Raw genomic sequence first — 17,645 nt, forward strand, 5'->3', positions numbered from 1 at the left:
GCCAACAGCTGTGGGTCTCCAGCCCCAAAGTTTGATTCATTAGGTCTGGGTGCGGCCTGATAATTAGCATTCCTAACAAGCTTCCAGGTGACACTGATGTTTCCAGGTGATACTGGTGGAAAGTTTCCAGGTAATGCTGGAAGGAAAGTACATTTTGTGAACACTGGATTACAGAAATGTAGACCAACCCAAGGCCCGTTCACCCATCAAGCCATTCATCCCTTCCTCCAGTTTACTTTGTAGTTCTAGGTGATGTAAGCACAAAGGATGAGACATGGTTCTTGTTCTCAAGACATAGTCGGGTGAGGGAGAAGAGGAAAACTAAAAAAGCAACTCTTAATTACTTCCACCTCTCCATTTCTTCCAACACACAGACTTCCTAAGTGTTGTTTTGCTGTTCGTCTGTCAAATACAGTTTAAGCCTTAGGCCCTTAGAGTCTGCATGATGAACCAGTGCAAGAGCTGCCCTACATGGCTAGACCTGCCGAACGACAGTCTCAGGAACATGTGCTGTCCTATGACAAGTTTCCGACGGAAAATCTCTGAACTTAGAGGCTGAGATATAAAAGCACACCTGACACCCCCGAGTCTGCACTGAGTAAAAATAAAACACAGGATTACTACGTTCTTCGAATCTGTGCTTGGTTGCTTTCCAAAATGAATTCCTCATTTTAAACTTCAATACATATTATGGTTAATTTGGGGAAAAAATCTTTTGACTCATGATTGTCCATATTTTCCTTTAAATAGTATTGTTGACTAGCTCTAATCTTTGGTACTGGGTCTTACTAGATCTACTTTTTGCATAATTTGTGATGTACCATATAAACCAATAGTATGTAAACAGATTGTGTATAGGTTCACTTGACACAAATCCTTTCTATGTAATCAAAGAACACTTCAACGCATGTCTTGGGTTGAACTATTATTTCTAAATCAGTGATAACTAGATTAGTGAAATTTTATTTATAGCCATAATTCATCTCGACCAATGTTTTCACAAGTATTTGAAAGTGTAATAAAATAAATGGGTAAAAGATGCAGACAGAATTCAAGAGATACAAATAAGCACACATAAAAATATGTCATTTTCTCTCTAGTCTCCCCCCCCCATAAAAATATGTTGTCATGTGTTAAAGAAATGTCAGTTAAAGCAACCTTGAGATACTTCCTTTCTATCTATTAAATTGGCAAACATGTTTAGAAATGTTCTTTCTTGACTTGGGCAGTGGTTAGACAAGTGTTCACTTCATAACTATTCAACAAAACTGTGTGTTGTAAGCACTCTTCTGTACCTGTAACAGAAAATATTAAGAAAAATTTCCATTGTTTTTGTCAGTAAGTCTTCTACTGGAGCTGGTTCTAAGGAAATATGCACAAAGAAGTTCTCTGTAGTATTTTCTAAAAAGCAGAACTGGAAACTACCTAATTATCTACCAAAACATAAAAGGTTTAGCAAATTACAGTAATGAAGGAAAATTACAAAATATTATGGTAGTTGTAAAAACCTAACACGCATTTTTGAGAACGTATTACAAAACAATGATTTGCAGTACATAAATCCATACACATGCGCATAAGGGTTAGAAGAGAGTATTAAAAATCATAATGATAAAGGAACTCTGGGTAACTTTCTCCATAAGTTTTTATTACTGTTAGATTATCTTTACCACAGAGAGCACAGAACATGTGGTTAAAATGCAAAGGACAGGCACATCCTACTGGCAAGGACTACTCATGTCTAATCACAGTGTGATCATTAAATATTCTGTCCAAATGTACTCAGAACACTTTAGATGTTTACAGGATATGGCAGAAAAGGGAAGTCTGAGAGAGGAAGAGTTGTGTGGAATTGATCTTTCATTTTGCTTCTGATCTTTTATTTTCAATTTTAGATGCTTTGGAAGTTATTTTTCTTCCAAGTTTAGATAGCTCTTAAGACAATCCATGGAATTTGTTAAAATCTCACTGAGTTCCTACTCTCAATCTTACAATGTTGCTGGGGAAACCAGGTATTCACCTGTATTTTGAAAAAAAATTGAGAATCAAGATGAAAGTTAATAGTTGTCTACTGCAAGAGGTACAACAGTATTTATTGCTAAATGAACTGCACCACTAACCTTACACAAAAATGCTCAGTGAGGCTGGAGTAGGGTATGCTGGTCAGCAGAGGCTTTAAAGATAGTGGGAGATCAACACCCAAAGTGCAAGGGTGGGAATAAATAGAAGAGCAAGAACTGTTTGCTTGAAGAAATTAGCTAGGGCTCCATTATGTTAAGGAATCCAGATGTGCCCTGTTGGTAATGGCAAGTTACCAAGGTTGAACAAGAGCCAAGTAAATGTTCAAAGATGTGGCTGGGGAGACTCCCTGGAAGCAAAGCATAAGACAGGTTGAACCGTGCACACAGGTGGTGGAGGGAGAAGGCAGCAGTCGGGGTTTGAAAAGACTTGAAATACAGAAAGAACAGACAAGGAAACATGAAAACATGGAAAAAAATCCAGGTTTGTGGTGGCTGAAAATCAGGGCTTCGGCCTCACCACCTACTACAACTCCTCTAGGCAATGAATCACTTTACCAAGCCACAGCTTTCTCATCTGTAAAACAGGAATGACAATCTGCCCTTAATGATGCTGTCAGGGGATCAAAGGTGCAGGGCCATAGTATGCAAATGACAAGAAGCCCCGTAAGTTTAAGTGAGGAGGAAAGAACTCATGCAAAGATGTGCTGGATAGACACATCCTTGGGTAAGAGAGAAGAGTATTCCAAGGTCTGGAACCTACAAAATGGGACGTTTACCCACCCCATCCCTTCACTTGCAACTATTCATGAAATGCACCAAAATTATTTCCTAGAGTTTTACTTCTATTTTTTTGCTTTTTGGATCACCCTCAGAAATGGTTATATTGTTGAGTTTACCTTCTAGAAGATGTAGAAACAGTAAAAGAACAGAGCCACCTCAGATCACTCAAGGGGTTGTTCCGTTTTCAAAAATACACTGACTTTTGAAAAGTCCCTCAATTGGTTGGATAAAATGTCTGAAGCCATTGTGGGGAAAAGCAAGACAAGTCTTAACTACAGAATATATTTTTAAGGAGATGCAGCTTTAGTACTTTCAAGTACAAACAACAATTTGGACTTGGCTAACCAAATTTGCCTAATTGAGAGAATCTGCTTTAATGTATAGATATAAATGATTTATAGTTAGCACAATCACTTATGGGTAAAAAGAGTGCTTCTATGATGCAAGAAAATAGCTTCTCATCTTAGAGACATCTTGTTCCACAATCACTCCACCATTTGCTTAAGCAATCCCTTCTTCCGCCTACCCCACACAGTTCAAATATAAACTTTATCTCACGCCCTCTAAATCACAACATACATCAAATTAGTGAAATATGAGTTGATGACTTTTTCCGCATTGCTATAGATGTTGGATTAGTGACAGAACTCTCTCTTCAACCTGAGCATTCTCATCAAGTACACTAAGTCCAAATCAGTGAAATATGCCTGTTCACCATCTGAGTACAAAGACGCCAAAACATGATGAGCTTTTATCATCTGAATTAGTAATTTTCCAGGGTTGAATATTAAAAACACATCTTTACTTGGTTGGGCGCATTTATGAAGAGTAGAAGTAGCTGAATTCTTTAGGCTGCAGTAATTAAGTGGGTTTACACTGGTCAGGATTGAATTACTAAATTTAAACAACTGAACTGTTCCAGGGAAGACCAGAAACACTGAAACATCTTGACAGCAAAACAGCTTTTTGCACTGAGCGTGACCGTTCAGTTGGATGAGGCTGATGGGAATGGTGCAAAGACTACTCAGTAATCCATCTGAGGATTTATTCTGAAAAAAAGTTTACTTTCCTAGAGCAGGCATGGGGAACCTTCGATTAGAGACACTGCCAAAGATGGCTAATGCGCATTTTGTCAAAAAAGTGAATCTGTTCTTTTCATCAGACACTCCATCTGAGGACAGGGTAATTCTCAAGGGTCTTGGTTGTCTTAAACCAAGCGAAAGCACCAGCATAACCTGGTAGGAGGGCTGTGTCAAGAAGACAGACCTAAAGGGCTTCTCCCCTATCCTGACAACTGTGTCCACAGGCAAAGGTGACAGTATGCCCTGCCCAGACTGCATCATGAGTAGTAATCTGATTCTGCTCACTTCCCTACAGAGAAAGGCAAGCGGCTTCATACACCAAGGCCCACAGAAGGAGGCACAGAAAGCTATAAAAGTGATGTTGGGGCTGGGCGCAGTGGCTCATGCCTGTAATCCCAGCACTTTGGGAGGCCGAGGCGGGCGGATCACGAGGTCAAGAGATTGAGACCATCCTGGCCAATGCAGTGAAACCTCGTCTCTACTAAAAATACAAAAATTAGCTGGGTGTGGTGGCACGCGCTTGTAGTCTCAGCTACTCGGGAGGCTGAGGCAGAAGAATCGCTTGAACCCAGGAGGTGAAGGTTGCAGTGAGCTGAGATCGCGCCACTGAACTCCAGCCTGTGGACAGAGCAAGACTCTGTCTCAAAAAACAAACAAACAAAAAAAGTGATGTCGGTAGGATTCACCTCTAGGCAACCTGGAAGCCACACCATAACAACTTCAAGTTGCCAGCTGGGTTTGGTCAAAGAAATGTGTAAAGCCAGGATCCACTATCCTTAGCTGATTCTGTTAGATCAAAATGCCTAACCTAATACAAACAATTTCTTCAGGTCTAAAATACTGTTTCCGAAAGTATTTCTTTTGTTTTACAAATGGAGAGCCGTAATTATTTTCCTATGAATACGAGAATGATTATATAATCCTCATCCAAACCTCACCAAGTGTTTTCAACAGCCAGAACACAGCAATTTTTAAACTATGAAAAATGAAGTGCAAAGCTTACGATTCAATAGCAATGTTGCCCACGTTTCACTATCCAACTGCATGCACCTTCCTGCAGAACTTCTTCCAAGTCCAGTCCTTCCACTGGAGGGGCTTTCTTCCTATTTCTCTAATAGGTCTAAAATGTCAGGTTACAGTCAGATTTGGCAATGTGTTTTACTTCAAATAATGGAGCTGGAATGATGACAGAATCTACTAGAAACGTCACATATCCACTCAGCTCTCCTGGATCCCTGTCCACACCATGAAGCCCGAAGTTGTTATGATGGCCTTTATGAACCTGAGAGAAGCCCCTTGCTTCCACCACACCACAGTGCCACCCAAGAAATCCAATCCTTGTAAGAAAGGATGGGGCTTATCTTCTCATGACTTAGAATTTTTCAGAAATGAGAATATTCACAAAAGAGGGAAAGGCAATTCCCTTCCCTATGCACTAAGGAAGCCAAAGTCAGTGTGTGCATGAGCTAGTTCTCAAAGGCAATAAAAGGAGAGTAAATAATAGTTTTAGTTATCCCCTACCCACTTCTCACTCTGACTCCCCACTTTGCTTTCTTTTGCAAAAAGGATGAGCTAGTTTTCCATTTTTATAACTGGCGACAGTACGAATATATCCAGCATCTACAAAGCAGTTAAATAAAATCTCAGGCCAAATAAAGGCCTCCATAAGGAAGAATAGACATTAGGACTCCAATTACTGCCCAAAGTTCTGCTGTCAAACTCTAGCTGCATGATGATGCCACTGCACTCCACCCTACTGTATAACAGAGCAACACTGCCTAGGAAAAAAAAAATTCCAGCGGCACCAAGTACCACCTTGATGACTTCTATATTCATCACTAAAAACTGAAATAGAACACACTATATACAGCTTCAAGTTTGTCACTTTAATAAAACTTTTCCCACAAATAATTATAATTACTTGCTCTTTGAAGCTATTGGATAGATCTGAAAGTGAGGTGGGGTGGGGATGGGCATTAGATCAGTAATAGTTACCTGTTCAGGCTCGATAAAAAGTAAAAACTCAGCCAGGCGCGGTGGCTCACGCCTGTAATCGCAGCACTTTGGGAGGCCAAGGCGGGTGGATGACCTGTCAGGAGTTCGAGGCCAGTCTGGCCAACATGGTAAAACCTTGTCTCTAATAAAAATATAAAAATTAGCTGGGTGTGGTGGTGGACGCTTGTAATCCCAGCTACTTGGGAGGCTGAGGCAAGAGAATCACTTGAACCGGGAGGCGGAGGTTGCAGTGAGCTAAGATCGTGCCATTGCACTCCAGCCTGGGCAATAAGAGCGAAACTCCATTTCAAAAAAAGTAATAATAAAGTAAAAAGTAATTTACCCTCATCATTGCCCAAAGTCTCCTGGGGCTTCTGCAAAACAGATTCAGTTGCAATTCTGGTTCTATTTCTAGGAGTACTAAGCAGAGCTCATGCACAGAACTCAATGTGAGACGGATTAAACCCAGATTATGTGGGATGGGGGGAAGATATTGTCCCTTTGCTTAAACCCCACAGAGTTTCAACATGGATATTAATGATACCTGTCCTTGAAATCCACCATTAATTTCTATCAACTTCACAGCACTCAGAGGTCCACAGTCTGGCTCTATGCTAATGCAGACTCTGGAAGAGACAAGTCCCCACCCTAGAGTTTACATCATTCTCAGCTCTGCTAGCAACACTTTTTCTCACCTGTCAGATGGATATGCTTTATACTGGAGTCAGCAAGAAGCTCATGTTCCCAGACATAAGCTGTCACTGAGGTTCCAATTCTTATGTTCATCTTCAAACTACCTTCCTGTTGGTCTGTGAATGAAATACGTCCCTCCCCATCACCCCTGTAATACAAGGGAAGACAGCTGAAGAGTGGCTGAGATTTTTCTACTGCTTGCTCCCTCTACTCTCTCCCTGATTGTGGCCACTAACAAACATTACTACTGCTGAACCACAAAATTACCTACCTTTAGAGAGGGAGGACAACACAAACTGGCAGCCCAGGGACATGTTTTGTTTGGCTCACCTTATATTAAATTTTATCAGTTGTAACGTTTTAAAAATCCAGGATTTCAAATAAAAATCTGGATTTCTAGCTCCTCCTGAAACAATCTAAAGACCTGCCAACACTGGGCTTCTTTCTCCTAATGATAAAACAGAGCTGAATAACTGCCCTGTTATATCAACTTTCCAGGGGACAGCACAATCCTCCTCAGAACGTTTTACTCATTTATATTACCGGCATGGCTCCCTTAGGCATTTGGGTGTGTGAGCCCTAATCTAGGACAATTCCCTCATTTAAAAAATGAAGAAAATCATGGTATTAGAAGAGAAAGTTAATCTGCCTGAAGCTGTGGATTAAGTTAGAGACAAAGAAGGAAGTTAAACTGGGTTCAGGTATCCTTCTAATATAGCATACTGTGTCCCTATTTAAACCATGGCTTCTATCAGCATTTCTTCAACCAATTACTTAAACTGTCTAAGTGAAATCAGTTATATTTTCTACATTTTCCTTTTATTCATCCTTTTCATATAATTGATGTTCTTACAGAAAACTTTTTATCAGTCATTTCATTTAAATATTATCCTGCCAGAAAGAAACCATGAATCAGGGATCAGACAAAAATGCATTACCAATTTTTACACATTTCAGTAGGTAAAGGACCAGAAAGAATCTTAGAAATCACTGAGCTTAATACTTGGCTGTGCAGACAAGGAAGCTGGGACCCAGAGAGGCTGCAGAGTTCCTGGGTAACAGGCCCAGTCTCTAACCTTCCAGCTCACTGCTCTTTTCTGCTATACCAGGGCACGGCTGTGCAGTCATCCAGGCTGTCGGGGACTAGCCTCCCCAACATGGAAACAAAAACTACAGAACTTGCTCACATCTTAAACATGGCCAACCTTGACTCTGCCAAGACATAAGGTTTAGAATGAGTTGCTAACAATCAATTTACAGAATCAGATTTGCACTGGAAGACAGACTTTCTTTAGAACTGGTATTTGGTGGAAGTTTTAACAGTGGCTCTTATAAAAGCTAAACCCTGTGTAAGAAAAGTTGCTGTAACAACATCATAGCACCTTTGCTTCAACTTCAAAAGAAAAAAAGGCTATGGTAAAAAGCTTTAATAACACACAATGTGATTTCATAGGCAACCAATTAGCAGATTAATGGATCATTTAACTTTCTTTACTTAAAACCAATACTCCACTCAAGAAAGATGAACCCAAAATGCATCCTCTTACACTGACCAACTAAGTACAAATGAAGTCAATGGTGTACCCCATTAGCATGCTGCGTTGTATGTCAATAAAACAAGCCCTCCCCCACCCCGAGCCCTGGCCCCTGGCAAACATAGATAAATGATTGTGCACTGCGTGATGATACCATTAGGTGAGAACTTTGGTTCATGCAGTCGGCTGCCACAGAGGTTGCACCCAAAACCCGCAGCCCCGGCACCCAAAGTCAGTCAGCGGTGGTGGCTCATGGTGTCAGCCGTGCTCCTTCCACAACACCAGGTGAATACTGTGGTCAGGCATGCTGGTGGCAAAGACCAAGCCCGTGTCATTGTGCCCATCCAATCCATTCAGCCAGGATGCTTCGCCTGCCAGGAAGCTTGAGCCTCTCTTTGACTTCCTGTACTCTGGCAGAGGCCAGCGACTAATCAGGCTCTCTGTCCGCAAGTCCATGATGTACAGGTAGCGGTTGTCAAACAGCAGGGCAAAGATATCTCCAAAGCCAAGCAAGGCCAAGTTTGCTATCTCAGGTGTCTTGATGACCCTACAAGGATGAGAGTTAGGTACTGTGAAAGAAGGCAACTTTGCTTCTGTTTATGCTACTGTAATCTTTTCTGGAGATATTTAAAACCAGTATTAAATTCAAGCAAATTTAGAGTTAAATGTTTTTGATAAAAAGTAAAATATAAGGAGAAAAAGCTCAGCCCACTTATAAAAAAGCTGGGGGCGGGGGGGGTTCAGTCATTATATAATATTGGCATAAAAGGGAAAGGTGGTGTCTGATGAAAGTTTTTTTTTTTTTTTTTTTGAGATAGGGTCTCACTCTGTTGCCCACACTGGAGTATAGTGGCGTGATCTTGGCTCACTGCACTTCCCAGGTTCAAGTGAATCTCCTGCCTCAGCCTCCCGAGTAGCTGGGATTACAGGTACCCGCCACCACACCCAGCTAATTTTTGTATTTTTTTTTTTTTTTTGAGACGGAGTCTTGCTCTGTTGCCCAAGCTGGAGTGCAGTGGCGCAATCTTGGCTCACTGCAAGCTCTGCCTCCCGGGTTCATGCCATTCTCTTGCCTCAGCCTCCCGAGTGGCTGGGACTACAGGCGCCCGCCACCATGCCCGGCTAATTTTTTGTATTTTTAGTAGACACGGGGTTTCACCGTGTTAGCCAGGATGGTCTCAATCTCCTGACTTCATGATCCACCCACCTCGGCCTCCCAAAGTGCTGGGATTACAGGCGTGAGCCACTGCGACTGGCAATTTTTGTATTTTTAGTAGAGACGGGGTTTCACCATATTGGTAAGATGGTCTCGATCTCTTGACCTCGTGATCCGCCCACCTTGGCCTCCCAAAGTGCTGGGATTACAGGCGTGAGCCACCGCAACCGGCAATTTTTGTATTTTTAGTAGAGACGGGGTTTCACCATATTAGTAAAATGGTCTCGATCTCTTGACCTCATGATCCGCCCACCTTGGCCTCCCAAAGTGCTGGGATTACAGGCGTGAGCTACCAGGCCTGCCATGTTATCTCAATCCTCACAATGCAGTTAGGTAGAGGTATTCTCTCCACTATATTAGTAAATAAGACTAAAACATCTTGCTATGAGTCATACAGCTAACACGATACAGGCCTAGCAAATGTTTTCTGAGTATCATAGGTGCTGAGTGCTGGCTGGGCCCTGGAAAGAGATAAGCAAGATAGTCTTTGCCCCTTAGAAGGGGAGGGCATAACATATAACCACCAGAGTATGTGAGAACATGCTGAGCACAAACACTCCAACGGATATAACGGGAGTATCAAGGAATGAGCAAACCTTTCTGCCTTTTTATTTTTTCTCTTTCTTGAAGAAGAAATGCAACTGGGCAATATGGATTGAGAGAATACTGAAAGCCTGTCTAAATTTTACAAATTCTCTCTCATGGGCATGTGGTTCTCTTATAGTTAATATCTGAAAAAAAAAAGTCTGTGATACTAAGATACTAAGAATATCAACATACATCACTTCTATGAAACTAAGAAAATAGTTAACAGGTGCTGGCCCCTGCTTGAAAAGCAGTCAGAGAATGAGTTCACCCTCCTAGATTGAAAAAGGAAGAAACTTCTGCTAAAAGAGGTAGCCATTTAGATGACATGTTTGAGAACATCCAAAATCAATCACTGAACACTCCCTATGGCGTGAGCCTTTGTAAACAGGTTTACAAGATGGGAGTCTGATCCCAGGGAAAGCAGTAAGTTCAGATGACCTTGAAGTAAAGGGGAAACAAAGGTCCCAATATGTGTGCTCCAATGAGTTACAACTGATAACTCATCCATCATTTTCTACTTAGATGACTCATGTTCATTCACTCAACAAATATTTACTAAGAGCCTAAAGTGAGCTAGTCAATGCTGGTACCAGGATTTCGGTAGCGAGTAAGACAAAGTTCCTCACACTCAAACTATCCAAAACTGAATTTTCTAGTCAAACCTGTTTTTTCTATTTCTTTACTTGCTCATTCACCCAGGTGCTCAAGCTAGGAAACGTGGCAACCATCCAATTCTCCTCCTCCTCAAATCACAAATTCAGTCACCAAGCTCTATTGATTATATGCCCTAAATTTTTCTAATTTATTCACTACTATCTGCACTACCACACCTCTAGTCCAAGACACCATCTTTTGCCTGCACTGTTGCCAACAGCTTTCTACTGATCTCCCCACATCTACTCACTCCCTTTGAATCAGTTAACCTCACATACAACCTGATCTGTTACCACCTTGTTTCAACTTCTAAACTCTTTGATGGTTCCTTACTGTGCCCCCATCTTTAGTCACACTGAGGCATTTAAGGAATTTCCTTCAATTTCTCAAATGTACCTGAGGCTCCTTTAACCTCAGGGCCTTTGAACGGACTAGTGTCTCAGTCTAAAATTCCTCACTGTACATCCACTCCTGGTACTTAGTTAAGGCATTTATACTCATCCTTTAGAGCTCAGCCCAAATGTCTCTTCCTCTTAGAAGCCTTCCCTTACTCCACAAACTAGGCAGGGCCTCAAAGTACTCCATACTAGGCTCCTCTTAACCCAACCATTAAACAAACTGTTTGCAATTAGCTATTTAACATCAGTCTTTCCCCTCCTGCTGATCATTAATCTCCCTGAGTTTGGTAAGTACTCCTTATGCTTCCCAATGCATACCACAATGCCTGACACAAAGGTGGGTGCTCAATAAATATCTAAAGAATAAAGTAGTGGTGAAATAAACAGAGGCAAATGCAAATTCCTACAAAAGAGATCTAAAGGAGGCTAGGAAGCCAGGCATGGTGGCTCATGCCTGTAATCCCAGTACTTTGGGAGGCCGAGGTGGGTGGATCACTTGAGGTCAGGAGTTTGAGACCAGCCTGGCCAACAGGATGAAACCCCACCTCTACTAAAAAAATACACAAAATTAGCTGGGCGTCGTGGCAAGTGCCTGTAATTCCAGCTACTCAGGAGGCTGAGGCAGGAGAATCGCTTGAACCTGGGAGATGGAGGTTGCAGTGAGCCGAGATCACACCACTGCACTAGAGCCTGGGTGACAGAGTGAGACTCTGTCTCAAAAAAATAAAAATAAAAATAAAAATAAAGGAGGCTAGGAAAAACAAATAGGAAGTCTGGTAGGTCCCACATCATAACAGAAACACAAAAAATAGGTGGCTACCGAGTTAGGGCTTAAGATCTGTGAAGATGAGCTGATTCCAAAGACTGAACCACAAATACGTTGCAGAATAGAGCACAGGTCTTGACAGGTTTGTGGCTTTCACTTTGATCACTTTAGAAATGGAACCGGACATCCCTGCTGTGCACAGTCTGGGTCCTTGAACCTAAGTAACCTTACATGCTGTAGAGATAACCTAACTCAGACAATCACATATCTCAGACTTACTGAGTAACATGCTGTTATTTGTGCTTTGCTTCTTTTCAATTAGCTTCAAAGCTAAGTAGCCCTACCTGGTCCTAGCAATAGAGGTCAGAGGATTTGTAGTAGGTTTCAATAGAGGTTGGTTTATTTGTGTTTGGGAGGAAAAAAGCAGACACAAGACAGATTCTTTTCGGAGAAAAAATCTGAACCTGGCAATTCCTACCAGCAAACAATCCTGCAGGTTTATTATTTAAAACTATTATTCAAACACTAAAAACTAACAGAACTTTCATCTAGGACTCTAGATAGTCTCTATATGCCACTCCGAGTCAGAAGCATACATGAGAAAGCAGATGTGGGACCAAATTAAACCCTTTAGAGATGCTAAGCATTAAAACAACTATGACATCTCTAGCCCACCTTGCCTTTGCACCTTCCCTCCTAAAATTTTCATTAAAAATAAAAACAATATTAAACTACCAAAGATGTGATTTTCCCATGGTGATTACTTGAATATTTTGCTTTGCAAAATATCAAATTCTTTCAAAACTTTATTTTCCCCTGTTTCTGATGTCCCTGGCTTTCTGGTACCATAAGTATATGCCTATTGGATAATCCAGCTATGCATGAATGGACGCATGTTGGAATAAAGTGAGAAGTGGAATGCTGGGCAAGGCCCCTACCCTGTCTCAGCTTCAGTGTCCCCATCTACAAGAGGAAAAGCTTAAACAGATGTTTTCTAGGAAAGGTTTCAGTCTTTTTTCTCAAAGCATAAATATCAATCATTTCTATAACTGATTCTGACACCTCTGAAACCTAACTGGTTAGAAATGTTGGTCTGACTCCAGGAAGGCATAAATGGGGTTGTAACTTTGTGATCAGAGAGATGTGGCCCACCAAAGTTTTGTGGTTACTGTGATCAGATCCACACAAGCTGACCTCAAATAGTCATGCATAAAAACAATTAAGAGAATGTTCAATTTTCTGTACTCCTCCAAGTCCTGAACCATGCTATGGGATGCTAACTTTGTGAGTTGTTATTAGTAAGTGTGTGCACAATAGGTGTGAAGTACAGTAGGTTAAACAAATTCAAACAGGTTTCTTTATATGGGGCCTCTCAGACTTAAATTATTAATAAAGATCTGCCAGGTGGTGTACTAGGTCCTCATCATAAGCATTTCATTTAATAGTCACTTTACAGATGACGAAATTGAGCTACAGAGGAGTTAAGAAAGTTACACAAAATCACACAGCCCATCAGAGATGGCACCATGTCTTAAACGAAGGTTTGTCTATCAGCAAAGTTCTCTTAATGACCACATGGCACTGGCTTCCATCAGCCCCAAACATGCTAACAGATATTGTCAATTTCCAAGAGGAGCCTATTGTATGCAGTGAATCACAAAATTATTTGTCTATGGACTGCTGCTTATTTATTTCTTTGGAGGGAAACCCTGCACATTTTATTTTTCTCTAAGTATCTCTGTCTTTCTACTAGTCAACAGAAGGTCACTTGATGCCTGGATGCCACTAAAGTTTAACCAAGTTTGTAAAACAATGCAGAATTTCAACTGAATATGAAGTAGAACTTAAAATATTAGAACTTATGGAGATCTGAAAGGTCTTTTCATCCACACCCCTCATTTTCCAGAAAAGCATGTTAAATATGAAAGAAGTGGCTCATGACTCACACAGTCAGGCAGGGGGCGTTCCAGTATGTAACTCTTTTTCATGTGCTTACTTCCTCTAAAATATTTTTCCTGAGATGTTCAGTATATATAACCTTGTTTACAAGTGATACAGTAAACATTTCATAAAAGCCAGCTACTGACTGGTAGATCCAAACATTTATTCTTGTCTTTCCTACCGAACTACAGCAGGCTTTCAAAGGTAAAGCGTGAGGTCAAAGTAAACATTACCTGAGAATATCATAACTAGCAAAGTCCCACTGGTAGAGACCAAGTGCTGAACTGCAGACAATGTATTTCCCATCAAAATGCAGTCTTGGCTGCAGGCAGATGCTTCTATCCTCAGAGACAGACAATGTCTTTAAGCACTTGCAGTTGATTTCTCTCCCAATTGGCCAAATCTACAGAAAAAAGAAAATGAGGAAAGATGAGAGATCACATCACTACAGAAAAGCTTGTCCTTAAAATGGTCTGTGTTTGCTGAAGTCAGATAGAAAGTGAAGTATACTGGAAAGACCACAGTCTTTATAGCCAAGAATCACAGGTTCAAGTCTTAATTATCCTGTGCAATCTTGAGTAAAATTATTTAATCTCTCTTAACTCCAGCTCCTGCAATGAAGATAATGCCTATCACATGGGACAGTTTAAAAGATCCAATAATGGGCCAGGCACGGTGGCTCACGCCTGTAATCCCAGCACTTTGGGAGGCCAAGGCAGGTGGATCACTTGAGGTCAGGAGTTCAAGATCAGCCTGGCCAATATGGTGAAACCGTGTCTCTACTAAAAATACAAAAATTAGCCAGGCGTGGTGGTGGGTGCCTGTAATCCCAGCTACTTGGGAGGCTGAGGCACGAGAATCACTTCAACCTGGGAGGCAGAGGTTGCAGTGAGCAAAGATTCCACCACTGCACTCCAGCCTGGGTGACAGAGCAAGACCCTATCTCAGAAAAAGAAAAAAAAAAAAAAAGAGAGAGAGATGCAATAAGAATGTGAGAGTGCTTTGTGAACTCTTTGCAATTCATTACAATAAATGAGTATTTATGTTTTCATAGTTCAGATCTAAGAATTAAGGACGGTAGGAGACATGTAAGAAAGTATTAAGAATGGGCTGGGCTTGGTGGCTCATGCCTGTAATCCCAGCACTTTGGGAGGCCGAGGCAGGTGGATCACAAGGTCAGGAGTTTGAGACCAGCCTGGCCAATATGGTGAAATCCCATCTCTACTAAAAATACAAAAATACCCAGCTGCTCGGGAGGCTGAGGCGGGAGAATCGCTTGAACCCAGGAGGCAGAGGTTGCAGAGAGCCAAGATTATGCCACTGCACTCCAGCCTGGGCAATAGAGCAAGACTCTGTCTCGAAAGAAAAAAAGAATTAAGAATAAGCTGAACATAAATTTATGTGAATTTCTTTTTCATCTACAAATCCAAGTTAAGAAACTACATAGGACATAGAGCTAGCAAATCATCTCTTCTTCCAGTGGGTTTAAAATGGCTTGGACTAAGACATTCCCCCTCCTCTTCCCAGAATGTTTACCCTTTGCCATACCACTTTAACTTTCTTATGTTTTCCAGTTTTTCTTTAACGAAGCAAATTAATGGAGAAAAAAACTCACCTTAATCTCATATTTGTCTGCACTTAAGAGGATGTAGTCTCCAGGACTGTGCAAGAGAGACTTGACTTTGCACTTCTGCAAAACTACCTGCAAATGTAAACCATGTTACGGAAAGATCCTTTTAATGATTCTCCTACAACGATTTTATTCTTTAAATTAAAATATGAAAATGAGCTTAAAATATGCTAGAATAGCTAAGCCATAGCTCATTACCAAATTAACCTCTGCTAAACATTTTACTATTCTCTGTTATTAGCAGTATCTAAAAGTGTCTAATGTTAGCCAGATGAGGTGGCTCACGCCTATAATCCCAGTGAGTCAGAAGGCTGAGGTGGGAGGATTGCTTGAGCTCAGGAGTCGAAGGATGCAGTGAGCTATGATTGCACCACTGCACTCCAGCCTGGGCAACAGAGCAAGACCACAACGCTTTAAAAAAAACAAAAAACAAAAAAACTGTCTAAACATTGGCAGCATTTAATCTTAGCATTCATCTAGAAGCAAACATTAGGACTGATTTTTAAAAATTATAATATGTTACTTAAGAGAAGGAACAGAAAAGAAAAAAGCCCATAGACACTGAAGTAGATGCAAATGATCTGCTTTCACAACCATGTGAATCATAAATGAAAAAGCACTGGACTTGGCACCAGAATCTGTCACACACTGACTTTATTTATTTATTTATTTATTTTGAGACGGAGTCTCACTCTGTCACCCAGGTTGGAGTGCAGTGGCTGGATCTCAGCTCACTGCAAGCTCCGCCTCCCGGGTTCATGCCATTCTCCTGCCTCAGCCACCCGAGTAGCTGGGACTCCAGGCGCCCACCACCTCACCTGGCTACTTTTTTGTATTTTTTTTTTTAGTAGAGACGGGGGTTCACCGTGTTAGCCAGGATGGTCTCGATCTCCTGACCTCGTGATCCGCCCGTCTCGGCCTCCCAAAGTGCTGGGATTACAGGCTTGAGCCACCGCGCCGGCTACATGCTGACTTTATAACCCTGGGCAAGACCATCTAAACTCGGCCAGTTTCCTGATCTTTAAAATAGGAGACAAGCACCTATTATCCTACCTCATTTAATTACAGTAAAGATAAAATAACAATGTAAATTATAGTAGTAACATAATAAAAGCTAACATTCCGTTAGCACTTGAGATAGTTTATAAACATCAGGTTCTAGCTAATTTTGTAATCAATCAGCCTAAGGTGAGAGGGGAAGCAGGGTTCATTCATTCAGAAGTCTGGATTGCAGACTCAACTGAAACAGACCAATTACTAAGTATCAGGCACCTTGCTGGGTGCTGTCCCAACATTTCATTTCATGTTCACAGGAACATTTAGCAGATGATACAACTCAGGTCCTGAAGGAGGAGTAACTTGTCCAAGACATCACCATCAGTATCCTAGCCCCAATCAACTGTGTTTTCCACAACACCAAACTGTCTTACACTATATAGCTTTTCTATGTAAAAAGTTAATGTGGGCTAGGCACAGTGTCTCATGCCTATAATCCCAGCACTTTGGGAGGCTGAGGAGGGAGGACTGCTTGAGGCCAGGAGTTCAAGACCAGCCTGGGCAACACAGCAAGAACCCATCTCTACAAAAAAAATTTTTAATTAGCTGCCAGGCACGGTGCCTCACGCCTGTAATCTCAGCATTCTGGGAGGCCGAGGTGGGTGAATCACCTGAGGTCAGAAGTTTAAGACCAGCCTGGCCAACACAGTGAAACCCCGTCCCTACTAAAAACAAAAAATTAGCCAGGCATGGTGGTGGGCGCCTGTAATCCCAGCTACTCGGGAGGCTGAAGCAGGAGAATCACTTGAACCCAGGAGGTGGATGTTGCAGTGAGCTGAGATCGTGCCATTGCACTCAGCCTGTATAACAAGAGCGAAACTCCATCTCCAAAAAAAAAAAAAAAAATTAGCTCAGTGTGGTGGCACATGGCTGTAGTGCTAGCTACTCAGGAGGCTGACGTGGGAGGATCACTTAAGCCTGGGGATTTGAAGTTGCAGAGAGCTATGATCATACCACTGTACTCCAGCCTGGGCAACAGAGTGAGACCCTGTCTGTATTACAACAACAAATGAAGAAAAAAAGAAAAAACTTAATGTGCCCAATACATAATAATGGTCTTACAAACTACTCTCCATTTAGCCCCATGTATTTCAAAACAAAGATATAATCATCCACCCCATCTAAAACCCACCAATCACCTCTGATTCTTCTTCATTTCCCACAGTGAATCTGCAAGTCCAGGTGGTTTTCCCTTAAAGACATATCCTTTATGGGTGTCCTTTTCATTACTGCCAGCCAAATCTAAGTTATGGGCATCTTTTGCTTAGACTACTGCCAAAGCCTAAATGG

The 17,645-nt window shown here is 41.5% G+C and overlaps 1 protein-coding gene across 4 annotated transcripts in view; it reads right to left on the bottom strand.

The window, feature by feature from the left end:
* Positions 1-943: 943 nt before the first annotated feature.
* Positions 944-17,645, bottom strand: part of FBXW2 (F-box and WD repeat domain containing 2) — a 36,082-nt gene continuing 19,380 nt past the window's right edge. For 3 of the 4 annotated variants that reach the window (XM_009188178.4, XM_009188177.4, XM_003911301.5), the window contains 3 exons: positions 15,285-15,371; positions 13,903-14,072; positions 948-8,653 (listed from right to left, as the gene is read on the bottom strand). In XM_009188178.4, the coding sequence (XP_009186442.1) occupies positions 8,365-8,653; positions 13,903-14,072; positions 15,285-15,371 (546 nt within the window). In that variant the 3' untranslated portion in view covers positions 948-8,364. Of the gene's footprint in view, positions 8,654-13,902; positions 14,073-15,284; positions 15,372-17,645 lie in introns of all 4 variants that reach the window. The other variant, XM_017949595.3, reaches the window with a different exon arrangement.

This window comes from Papio anubis, chromosome 13 (genome assembly GCF_008728515.1).
Source record: "Papio anubis isolate 15944 chromosome 13, Panubis1.0, whole genome shotgun sequence".
In the NCBI taxonomy this organism is placed as follows: domain Eukaryota; kingdom Metazoa; phylum Chordata; class Mammalia; order Primates; family Cercopithecidae; genus Papio; species Papio anubis.